Source organism: Sander lucioperca, chromosome 1 (assembly GCF_008315115.2).
Source record: "Sander lucioperca isolate FBNREF2018 chromosome 1, SLUC_FBN_1.2, whole genome shotgun sequence".
Lineage (NCBI taxonomy): Eukaryota > Metazoa > Chordata > Actinopteri > Perciformes > Percidae > Sander > Sander lucioperca.
The window spans coordinates 27,409,974-27,431,087 of NC_050173.1; the positions used below are offsets into that span (position 1 = coordinate 27,409,974).

A 21,114-nucleotide genomic window follows, 5' to 3' on the forward strand; every position below is an offset into this window, starting at 1 on the left:
TCCCAAGAGAACCACAGGATTTGACACACTATTTCAGGAAACAATGTGGGCGTCTTGTGGGGACATACAGAAAGATGGAGAAAGTCTCACTGGTCAAGCACCAAAGTGAGAGAAATAATACATTCAGGACTCACACTGTTGAACATGATAAAAAAAGATGTCTCCAGTCCTGTTATGGATGGTTAGGAAGCTTTGAGTGTGTGGCCTGAGATAACCATGCACAAAGTATGGCCATGCATGCCTAATAGTGTGTGCATCACCATCTACAAAAACACGATAAAATCACGTCTTTTGAACATCAAGGCAGGCATCCAAGTTGTGTCCTCCAATGATTCATTATAAAAAAAAAATCAGAACACATTCATCCTGACCACGATGTCTACAATCTTTACTCAATGTCAATGTGACTTCAAAATGTGACGTCATTAAGACTAGGGCATTGAAATATTAGGATTACCTTAAAATGACAATTTTAACAGTTTGACCGAACAAGGGCTTTAATTGAATTTTACTGCCAACTCAACACATGAGTTGCCTCATTTTTTCTGTGTACAGCAATTAGGTTCTGTTTCTTTTAGGATAACTTTGATGTGGCAATAACAATATGTCCAAATTCAGCTGAACTTCACCAACTTAACCAACCACAGTTAAAGTATGTGAACCATGTCAAAAGGTTATAAGTGAAGACTAACTTTAGAAGGTGTGACCGGTATCTAAATATTAACTCTAAGATGCTCAAATACTGAACTGCAACTCTAAATAAATTGACATTTGACCTCACCACATGCAGGTACAAATGCAAGTCAATAAAGGTGGCAAAACATCTATATTCACATATATCCTTGTAAAATCAAATGCATGCACGAGAGCCTGTTTTTAAATAATTTTAATGTAGAACAGTAAAAACTATGTATACTCGACACATGAACTCTATATAATACCATCATTCATTATCAATTAGTTATACATCCATCCATCCATCTTCTTCCGCTTATCCGGTAGCGGGTCGCGGGGGTAGCAGCTCTAGCAGGGGACCCCAAACTTCCCTTTCCCGAGCCACATTAACCAGCTCCGACTGGGGGATCCCGAGGCGTTCCCAGGCCAGGTTGGAGATATAATCCCTCCACCTAGTCCTGGGTCTTCCCCGAGGCCTCCTCCCAGCTGGACGTGCCTGGAACACCTCCCTAGGGAGGTGCCCAGAGGGCATCCTTACCAGATGCCCGAACCACCTCAACTGGCTCCTTTCGACGCGAAGGAGCAGCGGCTCTACTCCGAGCTCCTCACGGATGACTGAGCTTCTCACCCTATCTCTAAGGGAGACGCCAGCCACCCTCCTGAGGAAACCCATTTCGGCCGCTTGTACCCTGGATCTCGTTCTTTCGGTCATGACCCAGCCTTCATGACCATAGGTGAGGGTAGGAATGAAAACTGACCGGTAGATTGAGAGCTTTGCCTTCTGGCTCAGCTCTCTTTTCGTCACAACGGTGCGATAAATTGAGTGTAATACCGCACCCGCTGCGCCGATTCTCCGACCAATCTCCCGCTCCATTGTCCCCTCACTCGCGAACAACACCCCAAGGTACTTGAACTCCTTCACTTGGGGTAAAGACTCATTCCCTACCTGGAGAAGGCACTCCATCGGTTTCCTGCTGAGAACCATGGCCTCAGATTTAGAGGTGCTGATCCTCATCCCAGCCGCTTCACACTCGGCTGCGAACCGATCCAGTGAGTGCTGAAGGTCACAGGCCGACGATGCCATCAGGACCACATCATCTGCAAAAAGCAGTGATGAGATCCCCAGCTCACCAAACTGCAACCCCTCTCCACCCCGACTACGCCTCGATATCCTGTCCATAAATACTACAAACAGGATTGGTGATAAAGCGCAGCCCTGGCGGAGGCCAACTCTCACCTGAAACGAGTCCGACTTACTGCCGAGAACCCGGACACAGCTCTCGCTTTGGTCGTACAGAGAAGGGACCCCCTCACCCCATACTCCCGCAGCACCTCCCACAGTATCTCCCGAGGGACCCGGTCATACGCCTTCTCCAGATCCACAAAGCACATGTGCACATGGGCATACCGCCAGGCTCCCTCCAGGATCCTTGCGAGAGTAAAGATCTGGTCCGTTGTTCCACGACCAGGACGGAATCCGCATTGTTCCTCTTCAACCTGAGGTTCAACTATCGACCGAACCCTCCTTTCCAGCACCTTGGAGTAGACTTTACCGGGAAGGCTGAGAAGTGTGATACCCCTGTAATTGGCACACACCCTCTGGTCCCCCTTTTTGAAAAGGGGAACCACCACCCCGGTCTGCCACTCCTTAGGCACCGTCCCCGACTTCCACGCAATGTTGAAGAGGCGTGTCAACCAAGACAACCCCTCCACACCCAGAGCTTTAAGCATTTCTGGACGGATCTCATCAATCCCTGGGGCTTTGCCACTGTGGAGTTGTTTAACTACCTCAGCAACTTCCACCAGGGAAATTGACGACAATCCCCCATCATCCTCCAGCTCTGCCTCTACCATAGAGGGTGTATTAGTCAGATTTAGGAGTTCCTCAAAGTGCTCCTTCCACCGCCCTATTACCTCCTCAGTTGAGGTCAACAGCGTCCCATCCTTACTGTACACAGCTTGGATGGTTCCCCGCTTCCCCCTCCTGAGGTGGCGAACGGTTTTCCAGAAGCACCTTGGTGCCGACCGAAAGTCCTTCTCCATGTCTTCTCCGAACTTTTCCCACACCCGCTGCTTTGCCTCTTTCACGGCAGAGGCTGCAGCCCTTCGGTACCTTGCAACTGCCTCCGGAGTCCTCTGGGATAACATATCCCGGAAAGATTCCTTCTTCAGTCGGACGGCTTCCCTGACCACCGGTGTCCACCACGGTGTTCGTGGGTTACCGCCCCTTGAGGCACCTAAGACCCTAAGACCACAGCTCCCCGCCGCAGCTTCAGCAATGGAAACTTTGAACATTGTCCACTCGGGTTCAATGCCCCCAGCCTCCACAGGGATGCACGAAAAGCTACACCGGAGGTGTGAGTTGAAAGTCTGTCGGACAGGGGCCTCCTCCAGACGTTCCCAATTTACCCGCACTACCCGTTTGGGCTTACCAGGTCTGTCCAGAGTCTTCCCACACCCTCTGACCCAACTCACCACCAGATGGTGATCAGTTGACAGCTCTGCCCCTCTCTTCACCCGAGTGTCCAAAACAAACGGCCTCAGATCAGATGAAACGATTATAAAATCGATCATTGACCTTTGGCCTAGGGTGCTCTGGTACCAAGTACACTTATGAGCATCCCTATGTTCGAACATGGTGTTCGTTATAGACAATCCATGACTAGCACAGAAGTCCAACAACAAAGAACCACTCTGGTTTAGATCAGGGAGGCCGTTCCTCCCAATCACGCCTCTCTATGTGTCTCCATCATTTCCCACGTGCGCGTTGAAGTCCCCCAGCAGAACTATGGAGTCCCCCACTGGAGCCCCATACAGGACTCCATTCAAGGTCTCCAAGAAGGCCGAATACTCCGAGCTCTTGTTTGGTGCATACGCACAAACAACAGTCAGAGTTTTCCCCCCCACAACCCGCAGGCGTAGGGAGGCGACCCTCTCGTCCACCGGGGTAAACTCCAACGTAGCGGCGCTCAGCCGGGGGCTTGTGAGTATCCCAACACCCGCCCGGCGCCTCACACCCTGGGCAACTCCGGAGAAGAAAAGAGTCCAACCCCTATCCAGGAGTATGGTTCCAGAACCGAGACTGTGCGTAGAGGTAAGCCCCACCAGATCCAACTGGTAGCGCTCCACCTCCCGCACAAGTTCCGGCTCCTTCCCCCACAGAGAGGTGACGTTCCACGTCCCCAGAGCCAGCGTCTGCTGCCCGGGTCTGGTCCGTCGAGGCCCCTGACCTTCACTGCCACCCATGTGGTTAGTTATACAAGTCTTTACTATTACTCCCTATAAATATGTGATACAATATATAATAAGTATTACTATTAAACTGTTAATTAATAAAACGATTGTTAATATGATGATTATCAGCCTGGCAGCACTAACATTATTTCAACAACTTTCATGAATCTGTCCGTTCAGGGGAAGACAAATGCCTGGCAGGCCATTGATTGAATAAAAAAAGGGTGATGAGTTAATTAAAGGCTCAGGATAGGATCTCATTGACTCAGATAAATATGGCTCAGACTACTTTCAGAGTCTCAAACATTTTATGCAAAACCTGGCATACTGGCAATAGGTTTAGTATCCCATTTCCATCCACTTAATTAAAAGAGGTGCAAAACAAGGGGTGTATTCTTTTCCCCCAGACATTTGCTCATGTGTTGAACCATTCATAACTATAAAAAATACTAAATAACATACACACTTGCAATAGAAAAGCATAGCAGCATAAACTCAAAATCTTGTTTTACAATGCCATTATATTGCTTGTCACAAATAACCCACTGTAAATGACTAAACTCACTAGGTTTACTAAATTGATTTAACATGTCAAAAATGAGATGCATATTGAATGGTCTTTCTCCAAAATGAGGCTTACTTATCTCTTTGTCAGTTCTAGGAATCAACAAAGACAGTGATTTATTTCTGCTTCAATGGCAGATGATGAAATAATAAGCCTCGGAGGAGATACAATGTCAAATCTTTTACACCTTATTCTACAGCAGTGCAATTGGTTGTAAACTGCAGACAGCAATTATTATGAGAAAACATCCTTGGTAGAGTCTAAGTCAAAGCTGCATTTTTTCTAACTCATTCTCTCTATGAAGCTGTGCACCAATGCAACTTGAAATTTGCAACAACCTTTAAAGCTTAAACTGTTGGTTCGGCTACTGTCCAGCTTTTTTATTTTCACTTGAGCACACTATATCATTAATATAGCATGTCACCTGTCAAGGACAGTCATCTCACTAATATGGGGAGAAAAAGTCTGCCAGTGATCCAGAGGTCAGAGCACAAGGGATTTGTGGAAGTACACAGTGATCTGTGGTGTTTTACCCTTGAAGCAGCTTTGCACTATGTATAAAAGACACCTGCAGCCCACTTATGGCTATCAGCCCACTTATATCACAAAGTGTCAGATAATGGACACCTACAGTATGTACAACCATCAATACAGAGCTATTTTTATGAAAACCGACTATTATTTGAGACCCTATTGGATCTCTTGCTGTTACAGTGCAGAGAGCTACTGTAAATGTCAATAAGGTAAACTTTGAAAGGCATACCTACTCTGCCTCATACACAAAGCAAACCATGGACATCAATGCAACTTTATTCTTTACTGACTGTAATTTGGTTCTTCCTGTAGTATGTGAGAGTTGTGTGCCCTAACATCAGAAACTATTTCATTCAGTGAGTTACACAGGCTCCTGCATTGTGTCCCAACATGGACCACTCTCATTTCATGCTCCTGGAGAGGAGAGACCCCCTTACTGCCATTGTGTTATTTTACGAACACAGCTGTAATCCCCCTCAACGACCCTTTTGATGTCCTTTACCACCCGACAAATTCTGCTTCACTGGTCATGTGTGACCTTGGCTGGAGTGAAATGGAGGAAGAGGGACAATTTTATTTGTTTTGGCTGTTATTTTCACCACAGCCCAGACTGTTTCCTTATATGAGTGACCTGGGTATTACTATGTGCCATCTCTAAGAGGATCACAGTGTGTACAGTACATGAGCCACACAGGCTTTTTTAATCAGTGAGATGTTACACTACATAGGAATGCTCTTCAGTGACTATAGTAAGTGCACCATTGTAAATAACGTTAATAGTACGAACAAACGTCTTTTTAATTCCAACTTTTCATTGATATCTTATATTAATTTACCCCCAATTCCCTTTGTAAAGCTGGGCTGCTATCACATGTAGCACTTTTAAGAACTGCTGGTACAATAAAAAGTCACATTTATATGTGCACAACATGCACTATATGGATTGAAAGATTAGACTTTGAGAGTTTGTGGTTATCTTTAAAAAGACTGATCTATTGTAAAATAATGCAGGTACAATTCACAGCTGAGATTATGTCTCTCTATCATACATGTGCCTTCAAAGCAGTCCAAAAATGACATAATTTTTTGCAAGGGTCTAATATAATATAACAGTACATTTGTTTTAATTTAGGCAGACTGCCCCAAAAGATGGCGGTGTTAAAGAGTTAATTTAATTTCAATTAAGGACAAATTTAGATTTCTTACAAAACCGGCAAAATGACCACAATTAAAGCCAATGGGTTTGATTGAGGTGTTAATTTTACTTCATGATTAATACGTGCAGTGTGCTCTACTACTGTAAGCTTTAGCCTGCAGTATTTGTCTGATAAATTACAGGCCTTTGTAGTTACTGATTTATAGCAGCATGGTCGTTCTTAATGGTTCAGTTAATGGTTCAGTTTTGATTCAATTACAAAGCAGAGTTTTAGTTTGACTTCACTGCCCACTGTTTCTTTTTGTCCAACCATACATTATGGGCTCTGGTTTTTGTAGGACAGACTTTCCTTCTTCCCGAAAGTGAAGTTTAATCTGCATGGACTGTATGGTCAGACATAATGACATGATGGAGGGTTCCATTATGGGCCACCACTTCATGTTCTTAATTGCAGAGAACATAATGACCTATAGCAGTGAACCTCCAAAGTGCTGCTCTAGTCAATAAGTGGCCATTTTAATCTGAAGAAGAGTGGAGAGGTCCACTTAATTGCATCATCTTACCACTATGTCACATATTTTGTTACCTATTGACTTGCACAGTATGCGGCGTTGGTTTGATCTGTGCACAGAGTGAAAGATGTTGAAACAAAGAAGCACATGTATTTGTAGGCACAACTGTTTTATAACCCCCAGTCAAGCCACCTGAAGCCTGCACATCTGCAGTGCTCCCACATCAGCTACAGTATCTGCCTGGCTTTCCTCTTATAGCCAGAGCAATTCAATTAATTTGTAACTTTACGGTACCTGTTGGGACTACAGTAAGTGCAAAAAGGTCTCGGCCTGACTGTAGAGTCTGTCCATTGTCAGTAGTGGTAACAAACAAGTTTGCAGTGCTAATACAAAATCTGTGGTATGGGTCTTCCCTCATAGGTTCAAAAAAACAAGTGCCCATGTACATTTAGCTGAAAGCTTGTCAGATCCAAAGCCTATGCATACAATACTGATCCAACAGTATTTGTTGTGTTTGATTAATTAACAAAGCCATATGAGGAGCAGAAATTCAAACTAAAACATTTGCATTTCAAAGTTTCCAAGTAAAATATTCACTCTCCTGAAATCTCTGTTTTGGTCACCACTGCCTCCTGATGAAAACTGTCTCTTTAGCTGCTAAATGCTACACTATGGTGACCAGCTAGTCACTATTTTGTCTGTCTCCTGTTTAGTGCAGGGCAAGTAGTATGCAGTGGGTTTATAAGGGCTTTTTCACTGAAAACAGCTGCCTGCGCCTGAAAAATGATGCTGGTGAAAATGAGCGGTGGGAGTGAACAGTAAAGTTACAGGCTATAAAACCATAATAATGAACTAAAAGATGCTTAAAAGATGCTTTCACATTGTCATTTAATCCAATATTAATATGAAAATATTGGTTAAGGTATCTTTAATTTAATGCATTTTTTATTTTATTTTTTTACCCAGATTCTTTGGTTTATCTTGGATTAAATATACTTGCAGTGTGCAGGCTAGAACAGTTTGTGGCCAAGAGGTGATATATTTAAACTCAATGCTTTCTTTTACCTCTGGCATAACTTTTTCTCATGTGTGTGTGTGAAGCGAATTAGGTGCAAAAGCACAAAACCCATTTGATTTTAACCTCTGGGAATAAATGGTGACAGGTTTTGGTGGTTTCCATCATGACCAATGGACAATGTTGCATTTTAATACTCTTCCAGCTTAGCATTAGCTGGCTAACACATATGCGTAGATTAAACATTTACCCTAAGTTGATGCCCATCAGTTAAACTTCATGATGCATTTATTATTCAGTTGCTTGGGGTATTGATTTTGGCTGGCAGCAGAGGCATGTCATAAACACATGGTTTAGTGTGGGCAAAGAATAGCCTGGGAGGGACACACATTTCTCCTTCAGGATGAAAAATACATTATTTGTAAGATGTCTATGACTATAGCTTTTAAACTCATGGTGTGACTCTTAATAAGATAAACGTTGATTGGCACATTTCAGAGGATATACAACCTGAGGTCAAAGCAACTGTTTTTGTCAGTAGCATCCGGATCTCAGTGAAAATAAAAAAGGAGGTTGTTATGCACACTTCCTATAACAGAAACAGGGAAAGGTCATATGTGGTTTGATTGAAATGGGCAGCAAACAATCAGTCACATCTCTCAGCCCGAGGTGTCAGCCTAACACTGAAGGCACTGGCCGACTGCTGAGACCATCAGTAGGCTGTCACCACCACCATATATCCAAACACAAATCTAATGTCTGCTGAAGCAATGGGCAGATCTGTGTCAGACACTGCTTTCTTGTGAGGCCAAGTATGTGTGCTCACCAACTCCCTTTTCTTTTCTTTTTTTTTTTAACTTCTTTTTTATATCCTTTTATCAAGTGCAATCGTACAGTATAGTCATCTATTCAGAAACCTAACACAAGCATACATGTCTTAGGGGGCAGTCCATGGATTTTGGCATCTTCTCAATTTCCACATATAGTTCCCATTCTCAAAATAAAAAAGGCTACTCTGCCTCATACACAGAGCAACCCATGGACAGCAATGGAACTTTTTCCTTACTAACGGTGAAACTGTGATGGGGATTAGGGTTTGGGCATATAATTTGGTTCTTCCTGTAGTGTGAGAGTTGTGTAAAGGCCAAGGATTTCTGCATTTTCTCAATGTCCACATATAGTTCCCATTCTCAAAAGAAAAGAGAGAATAGGGATGAATAGTGATGATTGTCTATGAACACGGAGAAACCAAATAAATATACATTATCTCAACTCCCTTTTCCATTGAAAATTGCTCATGACAAATATTCATAATCAGGAGGGAAGTTTTTGCTTTTTTTAGTGACTCTAACTGTAAAAATTAAACCAATTGTAGAAAAAACAAATCCCAACATTCCTTTGAGGACGAGCAGAATAAAAAAATTGTTGTTTGAATTTTTTTTTATTTACAAGCAAGCAATTTAATCTTCAACACATCCTCATTGGAATTTAAAGCTTACCAGAAAATATAAACTCTTTGTTTATCTTTTGATGAATGTTTTTTGTATCCCTCGTCGTCTTCATATTTCATTGATAGGTATACCACTATGTTCGTGGTGGCGCTAGATGTGGGGAGCAAACCGTCTGTTTGACTCTGTCTCCAGCTTGGCTCTCATTTTTAGTCATTAACTCACGTAAACATCCCATCTGTCCTTCTTTCATGCTTCCTTTTTGTCAGCACTCCTTGCTGCTCTACACTGTAGCAGCCAAGTGCACAGGGATTTCCTGTGTTTTTTTGGAAAGGATAAGAGAGCCCTAAAAGTGTTTGACAGTCTAACTCAAGGTGAAATCTTAGTAACATTCAGTTGATACTTTTCTTACACTGCTGTGTTAAAAACTGCATGTGAATTCAAAGCATGTCTGGTTTGTTTTTCTATGAGCTTTTTTTTTAAATCTTACAATAGTTATCTGCAGCTACATGTGACACTAATTGATTAGATGCAACAATTACAGTTTAAACTGGCATGCAAAAGTTTTCGCTGCTCATCAAATCAAATTCACAGGTGGAAGTTTTCTCACCCAAGCTTTTTACATGCACATTTTTTTGTAAGGGAGATGCCACATTTTCAATTCCTTGTTGGTTGTGAAACATTTAAAATGAACGCCCACAATCTTTGCTTTCCTCTTCCCTCTACTGTGTACTAGCCTCCAGAAATCACTTTGCTGTTGCAGATACTTCCACATACCAGCTGGGACTACCATCAGAATTTAATTAAAAGCTATCACAGAGAGACTGTGTCCTCGCCCAACAACTAAACTTTTGAAGTTTGGACTGGCTAAATTGTGTTTTTTTTTCCAAAGTGTTTCTTGTGAGGAATACTATTTCTCTGCTGTTTAATGGGTGTTTCTTAAAGGGGCACTATGCAGTTTTGGCAATTTCTTCGCTGTTTTCTAGCTCTTTGCTCGCTCTTAGCTTGCTCTTAGCTTGCAGGTTTCTCTATAGAGCTCCCCCTACAGCTTCGCAATAGTTATTTGGCAACACTGCGTAAAAACTTGCTTGGTCAGTCTGCCGTTTCCTCTTTCTCTGTTCCTCCGACAATGCTTTCCTAGGTTTATGCTTATTTTTTATCGGCTCAGCCATGACGATAGTGTGAAAAACTCCATGCTACCTTGTTCTTGCTAGCCAGTTCCTGGATGGGGGCGTGTATGTGTGCAGTGCCTAAAGCAATTCGTTACATCGCGAGACCTGATTTCACGCGATACTTCCTGACGCTGAGGCCGGCGGCTTGCCGGCCAAAAGTTGCAAGGGTGGTTTTTCCGCTCACAGGCGCTAGGGGGAAGCAAGGCGACCACCATTCAACCTGAAAAAAGTCATATAACCATTCCAATGACTCCGAAGCTGTTCAGTTAAGGTAAATTATGCTGAAAAAAACTGCATAGTACCCCTTTTTAAAATGGGCCTCAAAAGAAAAGATTTTGATACAAGTCATTTGAACGAATGTTTTAAGCACATATTGTTTTTTGCCTCTTAACTTTTCTCCTTAGGAAGCCCTTACTCACTTTACATTACACACTTTAAGTTTGTGATGCACTATATTGATGTACTTGAGTGCAACAGCCAACATATTCTCACTCCCGTCAAACAGCGACGCTTGGTCAGGTGCCTTTGGCGTTTGTTATTGACGTAAAAAGTCTCTTTAGCGTCACTTTCTTGACGCTCTGGGTCAGGACCCTTGGTGTCACTTTTTGACGCTCTCGGGACTTGCATCTAGCCCTTGGGTGTCATATTTAGACAGTCTGGGTCGGGACTAATGGGACCACTGACCATGCATCAGTATTTTACGAGTTGGGAGTGAGAACGGGTTTAGGAAAAGATCGTGGGTGGGGTTACAAAATGTACGTTTTAGTGACACGCGGGACAAGAACAGGACACAAACCCCAGTCTCCTGGGTGAAAGTCCTGCGCCGTTTGACCCATCCACCACCCCAACCAACCTCCTTACGCAGATTTTCGGTCTTTAATACTACTCGCTACAGTTGTCGCTCTTAATACTACGACATCTTACTGCTCTGCCCGGTGTGTCCCATACAGACGCTAAAGGGTGATTTATCTGATGCTAAGAGCCACTGACCAAACGTCATTATTTTACGAGTTGCGAGTGAGAACGGGTTGCCTAGGGACATGCAAGTGCTAGTCAGTCTCAATAGCTCTCTGAACTTCTTAATTTTCCTGTACTGGGCTTCTGTTATGATGTTCTCTGAATTTGCGCAGTGATGACCACATTTTTTTGCAGAAAAATAATCAATAATCACAATCAGCTTAATAAATCATAATTCATAATGATGTGCCCACGTACCTAATGCTTTAGTTGTGTTGTTCATGTATGAGGTCACGAATGACAGACTATGAACACGTCAATTCCTGATGATTCATGGGATATATGGGAATGCAGTAACACAAATCATTAATTACATAATGCATAATAATACATAGCCTACATCAATTCATTAATTAATGCATGAATTCATGATAATTCATGTACCCTTACCGTAGAGTGTTACCAGTGTTATTCTAACCAACAACACACACACACAAATGTAATCTCATTTGATAGAGCAGATAGCTTCCCTATTGGAAACATTCATTCCGTATATTTGTTAGAGGAGTGAATTTGCTCAAGAATCAATTTGTTGCTGAAAGCCTACTGTGAAATTGCACACAGGTGTCAGCAAAATTGGCCGTGTGACAAGTAGCGCCTTTAAGGTGGGAATGGTCATACGGTTCCTGTGTTGTTCATGAACGAAAAGATCCGCTCAACAGGAGCATTTGTGCTCGGTAGACACATGGCGAACTGACAAAGGTGACCTACATTTTTGAACGGAATCTCCCTGCTTTTGAAATGTGCGAACATTTCCACCCAGTGCTCGTCTGCTGACTTTCCAGTGGACATGGAGGGACTTGTTAAAATGAGACAGATAAGAAGAAGCATTGTAACAATGTTTACAAATATACATTGTAACGCTGGCTGCACAGATTATGCAGACGCAGACCACTACGATTGACTGACACACACACACATTGTAAAAATCATACGCTGGACGCTTTATTAGTCTTTCTACGTGGGTTTAGTTAATGATCGGGCTATAATAAGACCACGTCGGCTATGTAATCACTGACAACCGGGACAATTTCATAGTGGTTGGTGTAAACCGGGACATTTTAGCGTCCCGACAGGCTTTTGTCGGGACTCGGGACACGCAACTCAGGATCGGGACTATCCTGGTCAAACCAGGATGTCTGGTCACCCTACGTTAGACCTCTCCCTGAACCGTAGTCGGTGCTAGACGATCCAGCTAACTAGCCAGCCGGCCGGCCTCTAAATAAGTTAAATGTAACAGCCTAATGTTTCATTCACCCCCCTCTTGTCACATCGTAGTAAAACACATTGCTATCGCCAGAGTGACACCTTTGTTCGGCTCATTTTGGTAGGATGAAGGCATGTTAGGTGGGTGGAAGTAGCAAGCCAATGTTAGCTAACTCCCTCAAATCCGCTCCCCACCACAGGGAGACTTCTTTGCAGAGAGAACTTTACACTGAAGTCCCAAAACATATTCCTCTTTCTGCACTTCACACTTCAACTGTGCGGTAGCTGGAAAAAAGCTTAAACATCGGAGCAAAATTACTGTTATGTTATAAGATGTTGCTGATATAATGACTGACAACAGCTCATATGGGGTTTAAATGGACTCCTAGTAAGGCTCGTCATTCTAATTTGAAAAGAATGCATCGCAAGTTGTTTTGCTTTCTGGCAGTATGAGTAAGAGACCGTTAACAGGGATTTTAAACTGAAAATAATGAGCTCTCAGCCTTAAACAGATTTTTGGACATTGGTACAAACTGGAGAGTCTAGAATACTTTCTTTGATTCTGAAATTTGACATTTGAAGATGATTGTTTATATAGTTGAACATTTTTCTGTTCTAAAATATTGCAGTAACACTGAAAGTATTTCAGTGACATTACATCATTTTAATTGGGCTTCTATGGAGATACAAGAAACTAAATGGACATTGAAATGCAAATCCCAAGTGGTTTTGAACAGTGTGTTCAGTGACTAAAAATCATAGTGTAACAAACTTTCATGTTGGATTTTTCCTGTAAGCCAAGTGACAGTACATTAAAGCATTTCCCCATATTTATGAGCAAATGTGAGAAACGGAACATGACTAAGCAATAAATTCTCTACTGTTCTTTAAAGTAGAAAATAACTTTCCTTGTTTCTCCATAACTGGACTAGAGCATGATGTTTATCTCCAAATATGTCATATAATTTGTTTATTTTGATAATTCTGCAACTGACCCACCTACTTAAGATGTGATGACTTTAAGTAAAGCCATTATTTACTTTAATTAATTACAAAGTAATTACAGGAAGGGATAAGGTAAACATGATATAGGCCTCCCCCGCAATCTACCTCTCTCTTTCACATACACACAAACACATGCACACACACTATCAAGTGGACACCCAATAACCAGGCTTACAGTATGAGGACCCAGCTTCATCAAACAATAAGACTTCTTATCTGATAACTGCAGTTCTGACTCATGATTTCTCACTGACTGGAGGCAAGGACAGCAGGAATCCTTGATGCGATTCTGTGCCCTTCACTTCAATGCAATTTACTACGCTTCACTCTCAATTTGCCAATGAACAGCCACACATCAGATGACCAGAGGGTGTGGATACATTTGCACAATTTGTTTGTCCGCTGTTGTGATCTCCACATACTGGTGAAGTCAGCATGTGTGATCATTTTGAGTTTCTAAAACTCCTCTGAATAGAGTGAACAAAAGTCTCTCAATGTTCTTAGGGCAGCAGTGTACCAGAAACAAAATCAAACTTTCACAAATCCAAAAAGCAGTTTAAGACCCCACTGTTAACACTGTGTTAATGACACTCTACACCAGATGGAGGAGCTTGCAAATCAGAGTTTAATATACGATACGTCAAGTGTCTTTATAGTCTCCAACTGAGTGCTCACAACTTCAAACGGGGCTGGGCTACGCAACTCTGGTTCTGACCAAAATGTGTCCATAACATTAAATTACAAACTGCCGTTTGAAGAAAAAAGGTTAGAAAAAAATGGAAATTATTATTTTTCTACTGATACACACTTTATTCTATGTATTTCCTGTTCAATTTCCATCAATAAACAGATTAAAAAAAAATAATTACAAACTGCCATGTAATCAGCAAAAGCTGGCATTGGATGTTTGGTCAGATCCCCTATCTTGTTTTCTTGTTATGTGATCAGGTATTTAGCAATTTTTAAATAAATTGCAAGTTTTAGACTTTTATTTATTCAAACTTCTTGTATGGCTGATTCCATTTAGGCAAACACCACAAAGCCATTTGCTGCAAATATGTGTTATGTGCCTAATAAGCATTTTTCACAGCTAAGATTTTCAGTGTTGTGTTCATACTTAATAAAAGCTAGCTCAAAGTTCACACAATTTAAAATTAGTTCAAGTTCATAATTTTGAACTTTTTTTTTTTTTTTTTTTTTTTAAAACTAAGCTGCTCAAACTTGTCAGATCCTTCTACTCGATGTGTCATTTCAAATTCGTTGGCAATGTGGCTGACGTCCGGTTCGGCCTAATTTTTTCAAAACAGGTGTTGTATTGAAATATGTTCCCTGTTAAAATGATGTTTCCCATAGTGCTCCCTCCGTGGTTAGGGTTTGGTTCAGATATGAGTATGGGTAAACGCATATCGACAGGGAAACAGTCTTGGACATAACACCGGCATGCTGGGTGCTATAAATCCTCGGGTGCTGCAAAACACAGTGTGTGGGCGTCATTAACTGTCACGGTTTTACAGTTTAAGTTCATAAGTTGCAAACTCAATCGTTCAGTTCACCATTCACCAAAAATATAAGCACATTCAATGTACGCCACTCTTTTAGCGTGTTCATGCACAACTCTGAAGATTTTTACTTGTCACAGTAGAAAAGCACAGGTGTTAACGTAATTATTATAATGTGTAATGGTGAGTGCCACCAACGTAGCCGTGTTGTGCCCTCTACTGCCCTGGAGTGCAACTTCACCAAAATTTTAAACATCCACATTGGCTCCAACAGTGTGAACATTTAACATTTCAGAACTTTGACTTCTTTTGTTGAATAAAAAAACGTTTTGTAACCACTACTACTGATTACGACAAAATAAATGACACATTCCGTAACTTCTATTCTAAACTCTATTCCTCCGACTCCCTTGGAGATCAGACACCCATGGAAAGACTCTTTGAGAACTTGGAGATTCCCTCCATCGACGAAAATGTTAGAGACAGATTTGAGGAGCCGGTTTCCGAAATTCAGATAACAAGAGCTGTTAGAGCCATGCAGACGGGGAAGTCACCGGGGCCTGATGGTTTTCCAGTGGAATTTTATAGGGCATTCTCAAATCTTCTCTCACCACTTTTGGCTGAAATGTTAAGCGAGGCATTTAGAGCTCACTCTCTTCCACCGTCTCTATGTGAAGCTTCAATTTCAATTATACTTAAGAAGGGTAAAGATCCCCTTGACTGTACATCGCATCGGCCAGTCTCGATCCTCAACGCTGATGTAAAGATACTGGCTAAGGCCCTTGCCCATCGCTTGGAGCACGTCCTCCCTTATATAATTTCTCCAGACCAGGCTGGATTTGTTAAAAACAGGCATTCATTTTTTAACCTCCGTCGTCTTTTCAATATTTTATATTCCGAGCCCTCTCATGTCCCGGAGGTGGTGGTCTCATTTGACGCTGAAAAGGCCTTCGATCGCGTCGAATGGGATTACCTCTTCTTCAACCTGCACAAATTTGGTTTCAGTGGTAATTTCATTTCCTGGGTCAAATTATGGTATTCCTCTCCAACGGCCTCAATTCGAACAAACGACACCATTTCACCTCTCTTCCAGCTGCGCAGAGGTACTATGCAGGGGTGCCCTTTAAGCCCTCTACTCTTTGTAATAGCAATAGAGCCCCTTGCCATAGCCTTGCGCAGGGACGATAGCATTCGTGGTATACATAGAGACAAGGAACACAAAGTTTTGCTCTTTGCGGACGACCTGCTTATCCTGGTATCTGACCCGATGAGCTGCATCCCCAAGATCTTAAAATTATTAAAAGATTTTGGCTTGTTCTCTGGATATAAACTTAATATTCACAAAAGTGAACTACTCCCGATTAACGCTGCATCAGAGCAATGCTTGCTGGACTCTCTTCCATTTAAGGTCTCACCTAAAAAGTTTACTTATCTTGGCGTAGTTGTAACACGGCAATATGCTGATCTTTTTAGATGCAATTTCCAACCTCTTCTGGGTCGAACCAAATTAGATCTGGAGCGCTGCCCTTATCTCTCGTGGGCTGCATTAACGCGGTTAAGAAGATCTTGCCTAAGTTTTTGTATTTATTCCAGTCCGTACCAGTCTACATTAAAAAATGTTTCTTCTCTTTACTAGACCAACTTATCTCTTCCTTCATTTGGAACAGTAAGCCCCCTCGGATTCGTAAAGCCATTCTTCAGAGATCTCGCTCAGACTAGCCCTACCAAACTTCCAGCAATATTACTGGTCCTGCAACATACGGTCTCTATCCGCCTGGCAGTCCAAGCCCGCAGACACTGAAACTCCATGTTGGCTAGCTCTGGAAGCATCATCTGTCTCCCTTACTTCTCTTCATTCCATCCTTTGCTCAGCACTTCCTTGGGCTCATCCTTTGCCAAAATTCACCGTCAATCCAATCATTTGTGGATCTGTCAAAATTTGGAATCAATTTAGAAAGGCGCTCAAGTGTAGAAACCTCCCACTTGGAACCCCCATTGCAAAAAATCAGGCTTTCCCTCCATCCCTCACCGATGGAACTTTCGAAATTTGGAGACTCATGGGATTAGTTACTTTAAAGGACTTATTTATTGACAACACTTTTGCGTCTTTCGACCAGCTCTCCAGAAAGTTCAATCTTTCCCAAACTCACTTCTTTAGATATTTACAGATACGGGACTTTACACGCTCTAAATTAGGTCACTTTCTGGCTCTCCCCCCCCAAAACCCAATTAGACATTATTCTAGATTTCGACCCTGTCAAGAAGGGGTATATTAGTAAACTCTACGACGCAATTAATAAGGGGGGGCAAGATATCACTTGAACCTCTTAAAAAGCGATGGGAGCGGGATATGGGTTCATCTATCTCCGAGGAAGATTGGGATCAGGCAATCCGAAGGATGCAATCCGAAGGATGCAATCCGAAGGATACACTCCTCTTCAATATGCATGAGACACTGTGTTATCCAGTTCAAAGTGGTCCATCGCCTGCATTATTCCAAAGAGAGATTGTCGAGAATTTATCCAGAGCTTATTCCAGAATGTGACAGATGTAAACGGGGAACTGCTGACCTATTCCATATGTTATGGTCCTGCCCGAAACTGACTCCATTTTGGGAATCCATCTTTGACGCTTTGACTACTGTGTTGCACTGCTTGCTTACTCCTTCGACTCTGATTGCCATTTTTGGGGTTGTTCCAGCTAGTGCGCACTTAAAGGCCACCCAGGCAAACCTTGTGGCCTACTCCACTCTGCTAGCCAGAAGACTAATATTGTTCAAGTGGAAGGAGGCTTCCCCTCCTGCCTTTGCGCACTGGGTTCGGGAGGTTTTGCAATCACTGAGGGTAGAAAAGATCCGTTACACCATGAGAGGATCTACTTCAAAATTTTACTTGACTTGGAGGCCCTTTTTAGACTTTATAGATGGGTTGGATGCTCGGTTACTAACCATAAGGGATCAACATGCAATCTGACTTCGGCTGACTGTCCTTCATCCTCTTTTGCTTGCATTAGCGTTCTTGCTGCACTTAACTTGATTTTTATTTAATTTCTTTATTTATTTATTTATTTATTTTTTCTCAATTCTTTACTAGTTATTTTTCTATTCTTTTTCTTTCTCTTTTTATTGTTGGTGTGTGTAACCCTTAGTAATTCATATTACTCTTGACTCCCTGCTACCTAGGGGTGGGATGGGTGGGAAGGTGGGAGGGATTTTGTTCAAATCTATGCGACCTGTGATTGCTGCATAAACTGTGTTGTTCATAACTGAAAATGAATAAATATACCTTGTTTTAAAAAAAAAAACGTTTTGTAAAATAACATTATTATATCTCTTAGTGTAAGGCCAACGGAAAACTATTTTTATCGTATAAATTAGTTACTAAAACTTAGTTATCTAATCAGCACTGATCCTATACCCAGCCCTAACTTCAAAATACCCAGCCTCAAACTAATTAATATTGAAAAACCAAGAGGATCGCAATGTAAACCACTGAAATAAACCAGTAACATGTAGCCTAACAACATGCATGAAAAATGCAACCAATCAGGAGCAAAATTTCAAGCAACTGCAGGCAATCGTGAGGAAAAGTGAACACAAATATTAAGCTTGCAACAAGCCTGTGCACACTGCAACGAATAAACCCAATGCAACATCTCAATTTGGCCATAAAATGAACATTTTGACTGTACAAATGCGCTCATTTTAATTTATTTTGTATTCTATTTCTCCCTTGAGAAGTCTCTTAACGAAAAGCTAAGCTAAGAAAACCCACATGCAACTAAACTGGGTGGCAGATTAGGTTCAGGATTCTGGGTTTCTTTCTAAGTGTTGCAACAATACAAGATACAACACAGTCTCTCTTTCACACACACACACACACACACACACACACACACACACACACACACACACACACACACACACAAACACACACAGATCTCGTAACCCCTCAGCCACCACCCTCTTAGGCTATGATATGAACTTTATTTATTACACCCTTCATTCCTGTTTTTCATTTCCTCTTGTTGACTACCATCCTGTACGAAATCTATCATACCAATCCAACTTGTGCACTATTTTACGTGACAATCTTTTTTTCAAATCTCTTACAACACTTCCTGTCTCTCCCCCCCCCCTCTCTCTTTCTCTCTCTCATCTCTTCTTCCCTATGTGAACTATTTCTCTCCATCTCCCAGCCCCGTCCTTCACTTTACTAATCTCCACGCCGCCTCCAGCTAAATGAATCTCAAATTTCTCTCCATCTCAGTTTGCTCCATTCCGATTTTCACCCTCCATCTATCCCCCTTCCTCTCCACACATTCATTATATTCTACTTGTCTTTTATACCTGCCCTCCTCTTCCTCCTAGATCCCTTCCTTGCCTCTCTCGCTCTCTCCCTACGTGGCGAGGGGAGAGGATGGTTGGTAGGAGAGCATATCATTTCTGAGAGGAGGTGCTGTCAGTTGACTGCTCTCCAAGCTAAAAGCTGCTCTCCTCGCCCCTGGGTTCACAGAGTCACAGCTCTGTTCTGCTCCAGGATTATGCAGATCTTAATTCCCTTTCGCTCACACCTGAGGTTGGCAGGGCATGAAATAAGGAAAGTGTTCACTGCAAATAAAAGTGTTTGCCACCTAGAAGGATAGAGAGGGGGAGGAAGGAAGAGAGAAGCGGGAGCTTGGTTGCTGGTGGATGGTCTGTGTGAGATAATGAGGGAGGAAAGAGAGACATGTGGTGTGTTGCTGTTTCTGAAAACAGGGATCCAAATTCTTCGTATGCATGCATTACATCTTTCAGGTTTCAGTAAGCAAGCAATGAATGGGATGTTTCCCACATGTTGGTCAATTGTTAAAGAACCCTATAAAATAACTTATATTAACGTTACCCTTTAACCTCCCCAAAAAGCCACCAATCAGTCATGTAATACAAGCGTCAATTCCACAGGTAGTTTGCGACCGCGACAGGTTTTCAAGACAACAAGGTTTGATATTTGATGCCGTTTTTCCTTAGTAAATTGTTTGCAATGAAGGCTTATTACTAAATTTGCATGTGCTGCCAGTTTGCAAACTGCGACCATGATTTTAAATTGTGATTTCTTTTTTTTTTGTTGTTGTATTGTGAGTTGAGTGATCCTAGTTTGCTCTGTGCGTAAAATGATGGATTTTATTTTGTTGCCCACGTCCGCTCGCATGTACCGCTCTTTAACAGGCTTTTTTTCTTGTTATTCAATTACATTTTATTAAATGGCAGCAACACCTGATACATTGATAGATAGTTAAGGGTAGCTTTAAACCGTTCCGTTGCCTCAACAATTACAAAAACATCAACAAACAACGGATAATTATCTATTATTATTATTATTATTATATTAGAGCTGCGTACAAATCAAGTCAAAAAGTCTATGAAATGACAGATGTGATGTGAACAGCAAAGTATAGCGTCGCCACTGATGGTCGAAAAGTTCATGTCAAGGAGACAATAAGAGAAAATAACTCGCACAAACACACGGAGAGAATAATCCATGTTAATGCGCCTCACCTGATAAAGCCTCCTTGGAAAAAGCAGAAAGACAAGACATACAGAATCCGAATGACCTGTGGGAGCATCCTCTGCTTTAAAATCTCTCCTCAGTCCCGTTGAATAACTTGCAGAAAATTAATTTCGGAAGTCAGCAAATCCACTGAGTAGCTTGTGAGACTGGGCTGAAGGAGGAAGGCATCGTCTCTCTCAGTGATCTAAGCTTGTCTTTGGGGAAACTTCTCCCCCTCCCACCAAGTCCAGAGGGCTGCACACAGCAGGCTCACTGGTTCAGGCGGCTGGACAACACTGGTCGGTCAGTCAGTCAGTGTGTTGGAGCTTGTGTTGAAGGGGAGTGTCGGATTTCGTGTCAGTGTATGTATTTTCTATGCTTTCACCTGCTTGTATTTTTTTCTCTCGTGTGTTTTCCTTCATCACATCAAACAATTAAAGAAGGGGGTGAAGATTTAAAGGAACGGTAACTTTCGTTTTGATGGCTGCTTCATGTGTAATTAGGCTTAATTAGGATGGAGGGAGTGATGGCTGTGATGATGAGCTAAA

General features: G+C 42.1%; 1 protein-coding gene across 2 annotated transcripts in view; it reads right to left on the reverse strand.

Moving 5' to 3' along the window:
* Window positions 1–20,894, reverse strand: part of glra4a (glycine receptor, alpha 4a) — a 55,385-nt gene extending 34,491 nt beyond the window's left edge. The window contains exon 1 of one of the 2 annotated variants that reach the window (XM_031303472.2): window positions 20,575–20,894. In XM_031303472.2, the coding sequence (XP_031159332.2) occupies window positions 20,575–20,642 (68 nt within the window). In that variant the 5' untranslated portion in view covers window positions 20,643–20,894. The remainder of the gene's footprint in view (window positions 1–20,574) is intronic. The other variant, XM_031303473.2, reaches the window with a different exon arrangement.
* Window positions 20,895–21,114: the final 220 nt, after the last annotated feature.